The sequence below is a fragment of the Carassius carassius genome, chromosome 25, assembly GCF_963082965.1.
Source record: "Carassius carassius chromosome 25, fCarCar2.1, whole genome shotgun sequence".
NCBI lineage: Eukaryota > Metazoa > Chordata > Actinopteri > Cypriniformes > Cyprinidae > Carassius > Carassius carassius.
This window is the reverse complement of record NC_081779.1, coordinates 19,586,255-19,593,763: the sequence shown is the minus strand read 5'-3', so window position 1 is coordinate 19,593,763 and position 7,509 is coordinate 19,586,255. Positions and strand designations below refer to the sequence as shown.

The window sequence follows — 7,509 nt, the reverse complement described above, 5'->3', positions numbered from 1 at the left end:
CTCAACTTTGTGAAACAAATTAGCACAGTGGTAAAGGGCAGCTTCTTCCATCTGAGATCAATTGCTAAACTGAAACAGATTTTGCGTCACAAAGATCTGGAGACTGTAATTCCCTTTACTGTGGCCTGCCACAATTTGGCTCGTCCGCAAATTGTCCAAAATGCTACAGCGATGCTCCTTACTGGAACAAAAAAGAGGGATCACATTAACATATGGGTAGAGTGGAGGAAAACTTCCCCTTGGGGTAAAATGCCCCCTACTGTTTTTGCAAAATAACTACATAAGTCAAGATACATTTCTGTTGTCAGCAGTAAGAAAAAAAAATGTTTTGTAGAACATCACAGTTATATGAGATTAGTAAGTAGATCCGGACACATTTAAATTTTGTTTCACAAAAAAATAAAATAAAAAATACGTTATGTAAAAATGTATAAGCTCAAATGAATTCACTATGCTGACGGAGATAAAGGTATAAACTATAGACTGTATAAAGGTACTATTAACTATAAACTGACACTCGATGATGAGGGCGGCACTATCAAACAGTCGGTGGCGGTACGTGCCTATATGATGCGGAATACGCCAAAAATTCAAAAGAAGACACGCGACGGCAGAAGCACACGATCAGCTCGACGGACAGAGCATGCGCGAAATCATGAGGACGATGCGGCGCAGACGCACTGAAGCACAAACAGGGGAACTGAATTCCCCGGAACAAGTGGAACTCTAAATAAGGCTTGTATAAGTAAATAAGTAAACATGGCGACGAAGAACAGTGCGGAAGAAACGGTCGAAAACAGTCAAGGGTCACATGACAAAGACAACATGACAACGACAGAGTACTGCCAGCGGCTGCAGCAGTGGATGTGGCGCTATCACAGTGGTTATGTGAGCTGGCAGAGCTGGGTGCTCATGTCCGCGCCGCTCTTTCCTCCTCAGCTCGGGTGTCAGACACCCGGCGGCAGCTCCACATCTGTGTGTGCCGCGACGCCCGCTGATATCGCCGCTTGGTTTAACCAGACGAGCAGCCCAGCAGCCCCTGCCTCACCCAGCACTGCTGACCGAGGCCCAGCACAGCCTGCAGGTAGCTGTCAATCCACTGCTCCGAGGAGACGGAGTACTTTGCTCATTACACACGTTAACAAACGCTAATAAAGAAATTGGCTAAATTAATTTACTTTTATGACACTTTAGTATTATGTATCTCCATAATCCCACATCTCTGTACTATTAGTATTATATATTCATTCCTGAAATATATGGAAATTTGCAGTGTAAATGCATTTATCCCACCTCTGAGCAGCAGCGGATAGTCTTTAAAGACACCTAACTGCCAGTTTAGAAGCTCTTCTGTGCCTTTAACTTCATGGTCCTGACTTCATCTTTTGTTCTTTCAGGTAGAGAGTACACCATCCCCTCCCCTCTCCGTAGATTTCTGGCTGAAACTGTGGATTTCTTCATTCTCTTCTGTGTTAAGGCAACCATAGTGTTGTGGATCATGCATCTCAGTGGAATAAAGTGAGTCAAGAATGCGCTGAGAACAAGAAAGGAATTGATCCAGTATGAATTCTTCTTCTTGAATCATGTACAGTTATAGATGTACTTTTGTATATATAATATCACAGTTTCCACAAGATATTAAGTAACACAACATTGATGTTTTTTTCAGTTCAGCATATAAGAATTATTTCTGAAGGATCATGTGACACTAAAGACTGGTTTATTGATGCTGAAAAAATTACAATAAACTATAATTTTTTTTATTAAATGCAAATACTTTCACATAGTTTTACTATTTTTACTGTATTCTTGTAAAAAGAGACTTCTTTCATAACCATCAAAAAATCTTACAGAATCCATACTTTTGAACATGGTGTATAAAAAGTATATCGTATGACAGCTTGTGTAACTTTGATCTTGTGAACAGAGATGTCTCCAAGTTCATGATGCAGTTTATCGTGGAAGAGATTGATGAGAACACATCACTGGAGGACCTGCAGAAGATGATGGCCGTGGCTTTAGCATACAGAGTCCTAGTGTGTGTCTATGAAGTGAGTGAACATCTTTCATGTTGTGAAAGCCACAATCACAAGCCTTGTCTCTCAGTCTGTTTTTAATTGACATTTTTAGATCAGTTTAATCAGAAAAAATAATTAATCAAAAAAATAATCAGTAATTTTAGCCATGTCATATTTTCACTTAGTAGCAGCATTTGGAAGAAAAAGTGATATGAATGCTATATGAGTTTATGTTTTTATGTTCTGTCTTCATCTGCAGATCATCTGTATTTGGGGAGCTGGTGGTGCCACTCCTGGAAAGTTCCTGCTGGGGCTTCGAGTCGTCACATGTGATACGACAGTCCTAGTGCAGCCGAATCGGGTTTTTGTGGTACCGGCATCCAATGTCAGCTTATCTTCGTGAGTTATCTGTATATTTATAATGCTGTGCCTATATATACATATATATGTACAGTTTCCACCATAAGTATTGGAACAGTAAAGACAAAATTGCTTTCTCTGCTGTGGGGTCAAGACATTTGTAAATATGATTAAAAGATGAATATGCGACAAAACTACAGAATGTCACATTTTATTATTAGGTCTTTTGACATATACATGTTTAACCAAATAAAGAGGACAGCACTTTCAGAGTTCATCCCACTCTTTGATGTCAGCATTGTATTGGAACAGTTGAAATTAAGGCAGATGTAAAAGAGTAAAAGCTAATATTCAGTAGCAGATCCCTTGCATGCAGTCAGAGCAGTGAGTCTGCAACCCATAGACATCACCAGACCCTTGGTCTTATGCTTTGAAATGCTTTTCTCCAGCCTTTAATGCATCCAATTCCAACTGTTTCTTGTTTTGGAGACTTTAGTCTCCTCTTCAGCTGGTGAAATTAATGTTCAGTCAGATTTAAATCTGGAGATTGATTTGGGCGATCTAAGACTTACATTTCTTTGCCCTGATAAAGTCCTTGACTGAACTGGCAGGGTGTTTTGGGTCATTGTCCTGATCCAATCTTAAGTGCCTTCTAATGAGTTTGGTGACATTTTCTTGAATATTGGTAGCCAAGATGATTTAATTTGTACCCTTCCAAATTCATTCTGCTATTGCCATCATACATTAAGTCCTCATTAAAATAAAGATGTCCTGTTCTATTGACAGCCATGCATGCCCATGCCATGACACCACCTCCACCAATCTTTACAGATGAGGCTGTATGCTTAGGATCATTTGCAGTTCTTCTTTTTCTCCACACTTTTGCTTTCCAATCACTTAGATAAAGGTTAATCTTTGTCTCATCTGTCCATCAACTCAGTTCCAAAACTCTACTGGCTCACATTTATTAAGAATCTTGCCTTTCTATTTTTGGTGCTGATCAGAGGTTTCCATCTTGCTGTGTAGCTTCTGTAATTGTGTCAAATTCTCCTGCGGACTGTAGATTGACAGAGCACCACCCCAGCTTTCTGGAGGTTGTTGGTGATTTAACAGGCATGTATTTTATGGTTCATTTTCACAGCTTTTATGATTTGTCTGTCATCAAGACAAATGTTGGTTGCTGATATCGCCGGTAGTTTCCAAACTCTTGATTTCTCCATGCCCTTTGTTTTTCTTATAGTTCTTATTGACTTCCTCTTTTCTTTTAGCATCCAAATTGCTTGCTTTTCTTTCAGAGTCGGCTTCCTCGTCTTCATCCTGGTTTGTGTGTGTCATTGTCAAATCCAAGACTTAGAATTTTGTGTTGAATCACCCAATAATAAAATGTGACACCCTGTAGTTTTGTCTCATATTCATATTTGAATCATATTTACAGATGTCTTGACTCCAAAGCAAACAGAACTATTTTGTCTTCTGTTTACTTATGGAGGGCACTGTATATACTGTGTATATACCGGTATATATATATATATATACAGTACAGACCAAAAGTTTGGAAACATTACTATTTTTTATGTTTTTGAAAGAAGTTTCTTCTGCTCATCAAGCCTGCATTTATTTGATCAAAAATACAGAAAAAAATGTAATATTGTGAAATATTATTACAATTTAAAATAATTTTAAATTATCATTTATTTCTGTGATGCAAAGCTGAATTTTTAGGATCATTATCACATGATCCTTTAGAAATTATTCTAATATGATGATTCATTATCAAAGTTGGAAACAGTTCTGCTGCTTAATATTTTTTCAGAACATGTGATACTTTTTAGGATACTTTGATGAATAAAAAGTAAAAAGAAAAAAAGAAGCTATGTTTTTAAAATATAAATATTTTGTAATAACAATATACACTACTGGTCAATTTGGGGTCAGTAATTTTTTTTTCTTTTTTTTTAAATAAAATCAATACTTTTATTCAGCAAGGATGTGTTAAATTGATAAAAAGTGATAGTAAAGAAAATATATTATTGGAATATAAATTATTAGAATTTTTTTTTATTTTGAATAAATGCAGTTCTTTTTAACCTTTTATTCATCAAATATATTAGACAGCAGAACTGTTTCCAACACTCATAATAAATCAGAATATTAGAATGATTTCTAAATGATCATGTGATAGACTGGATGTTACATGTGACACTGAAGGCTGGAGTAATGATGCGGAAAATTCAGCTTTGCATCACAGGAATAAATTATTTTTTTAAAAGTATGTTCAAATAGAAAACTAATATTTTAAGTTGTAATAATATTTCACAATATTACATTTTTTTCTGTATTTTTGATCAAATAAATGCAGGCTTGATGAGCAGAAGAAACTTCTTTCAAAAACATTAAAAATAGTAATGTTTCCAAACTTTTGGTCTGTACTGTATGTATGTATATATATATATATGTATGTATATATATATGTATGTATATATATATATATATGTATGTATATATATATATATATGTATGTATATATATATATATATGTATGTATATATATATATATATATATATATATATATATAATGGCTGAACAATTAGGACAAAATTTCCTTTAAATTATATGGAAATAAACAAACTGAAAACACTAACTGAAAAACTTTTATTGCTTTTCTATGGTATCAAGCTTCAAATGTCAGCTATACATTAGATTGGTTTCTTATATATAAAAAAAAGAAATATATATATATATATATCCATGTTATTATAATGTTATACTAAAACTAAAATTAAAACTGATGATACCCAGGGCAACTTTTTTTGAGCAATGTTGCTCGGGCACTTTCCCATTGAGAATGGGTATCAAATTTCTATCTGAATAATTTAAATCGGTCCAGGGGGTCCTGTGTCTCACCGGTTTGCCCAGAAACATTGCTCAAAAAGTTGCCCTGTGTATCATCAGCCTTAAAATCACCTGGAGAGACAGAGAGAGAGAGAGAAAAAGAAGCATATATATATATATATATAACAGTTTCATAGGTAGTATAATAATGCAAATGTTTTTTTTTTTTTGCAGCTCCACTGTACGGGCTTTAAACAAAAACCTCTCCATCGCCTTCCTGTTCCCTATCTTTATCACGTTACTATTTTTCCAGCACAACAGAACTGTTTATGACGTTGTGGCTGGAACCATCGTGGTTCAGAGGAGAAGAGCTAGATGACCAGCCTGCGTGTGTCAAAATCATGTGAAAGCAGCTCCTGTCAAGCATCAAGTGCTTTCAAATGTTCTCAGTACTTTTTTCTAATGATATCCATATAGTATTTCCTGCAGATTTGCACTAATGATCCATGTATTAAAGTCTGATCACATAGATATTGTTTACAGCACTGAGAAATATCTACCTTCTTAGAAAAATGATCCTTCAACAGACAGTATTTAATGTTGAATGATGAGTGATATCAAGCTCAAGACATGTGTTTTATCTAGACATACTTGGAAATTTCATCAACTTCTCCTCAGATTCAACCTTTACGGCCCAGATGGGTCTGTTATTAATCTTACTAAAGGCAGGGAATTGAGCTCGGCATTCACTGCGTATCCTTCCACACATGCACACAGACGTCCGGAATGTTCCATTCCTTTTGTCAATTCAGTCAGAGGCTGATATGCCTCACTACATTTCTCAGGATTTCTTAAAAAACCTGTTTTATGTGGCGTATGTTTCAGTTCTGATCTTGTATATGCAAAGCGTTAAGAACTGTATTTTGAAATTCACATCATTCAGCATGCTAAAATCATCATTGTGCATGGTTCATAAATTCAAATAATTTTAAAACCAGATTTGGTATCACATGTATTTTATGCACAAATATTATCAAATTTATCTGGTCTGTGGCTAAATTAAATGAACTTCTCTGAGATACATTATCTTTCTCATGTTCTAACTAGTGTTATTTTAGATACTGTTATATTTATCATTAATATTTTGAATTAGTTTTTTTCCCCCCAGTTTTGTTTTCATTTTAGTTTGTTATTTTTGTCATTGTATTAATTATTGTTTTTTAGTAATTTATTTATTTTTAACAAATATGTCTGTAGTATTAAATGTTTATTTCAACTTTAGTTATTTTCACGCATCACATTAATCTAAATGAAAATGAAAAATGTTGCCTTGGCAACTACAACCCGAATTCCGGAAAAGTTGGGACGTTTTTTAAATTTTAATAAAATGAAAACTAAAAGACTTTCAAATCACATGAGCCAATATTTTATTCACAATAGAACATAGATAACGTAGCAAATGTTTAAACTGAGAAAGTTTACAATTTTATGCACAAAATGAGCTCATTTCAATTTTGATTTCTGCTACAGGTCTCAAAATAGTTGGGACGGGGCATGTTTACCATGGTGTAGCATCTCCTTTTCTTTTCAAAACAGTTTGAAGACGTCTGGGCATTGAGGCTATGAGTTGCTGGAGTTTTGCTGTTGGAATTTGGTCCCATTCTTGCCTTATATAGATTTCCAGCTGCTGAAGAGTTCGTGGTCGTCTTTGACGTAGTTTTCGTTTAATGATGCGCCAAATGTTCTCTATAGGTGAAAGATCTGGACTGCAGGCAGGCCAGGTTAGCACCCGGACTCTTCTACGACGAAGCCATGCTGTTGTTATAGCTGCAGTATGTGGTTTTGCATTGTCCTGCTGAAATAAACAAGGCCTTCCCTGAAATAGACGTTGTTTGGAGGGAAGCATATGTTGCTCTAAAACCTTTATATACCTTTCAGCATTCACAGAGCCTTCCAAAACATGCAAGCTGCCCATACCGTATGCACTTATGCACCCCCATACCATCAGAGATGCTGGCTTTTGAACTGAACGCTGATAACATGCTGGAAGGTCTCCCTCCTCTTTAGCCCGGAGGACACGGCGTCCGTGATTAAATGAGCCTTGGCCCACAGGACACGACGGCGCTTCTGGACCATGTTCACATATGGCTTCCTTTTTGCATGATAGAGCTTTAGTTGGCATCTGCTGATGGCACGGCGGATTGTGTTTACCGACAGTGGTTTCTGAAAGTATTCCTGGGCCCATTTAGTAATGTCATTGACACAATCATGCCGATGAGTGATGCAGTGTCGTCTGAG

At 36.0% G+C, this 7,509-nt stretch overlaps 1 protein-coding gene across 1 annotated transcript; it reads left to right on the top strand.

Annotated features, from left to right (window-relative positions):
* The first annotated feature begins 641 nt into the window (after positions 1 to 641).
* fam8a1a (family with sequence similarity 8 member A1a) lies at positions 642 to 5,740 on the top strand. Its single transcript, XM_059509782.1, has 5 exons — positions 642 to 1,084; positions 1,398 to 1,518; positions 1,928 to 2,051; positions 2,278 to 2,417; positions 5,446 to 5,740. The coding sequence occupies exons 1-5, from the start codon at positions 760 to 762 to the stop codon at positions 5,588 to 5,590; spliced, it is 855 nt and encodes a 284-aa protein (XP_059365765.1). The 5' UTR covers positions 642 to 759; the 3' UTR covers positions 5,591 to 5,740.
* Positions 5,741 to 7,509: the final 1,769 nt, after the last annotated feature.

Coding starts and splice junctions, on each gene's coding strand:
- fam8a1a (XM_059509782.1), top strand. CDS start 760: ATGGCGACGAAGAACAGTGCGGAAGAAACGGTCGAAAACAGTCAAGGG. Junction 1,085..1,397: donor AGGCCCAGCACAGCCTGCAG/GTAGCTGTCAAT, acceptor TTGTTCTTTCAG/GTAGAGAGTACACCATCCCC. Junction 1,519..1,927: donor ATGCATCTCAGTGGAATAAA/GTGAGTCAAGAA, acceptor TCTTGTGAACAG/AGATGTCTCCAAGTTCATGA.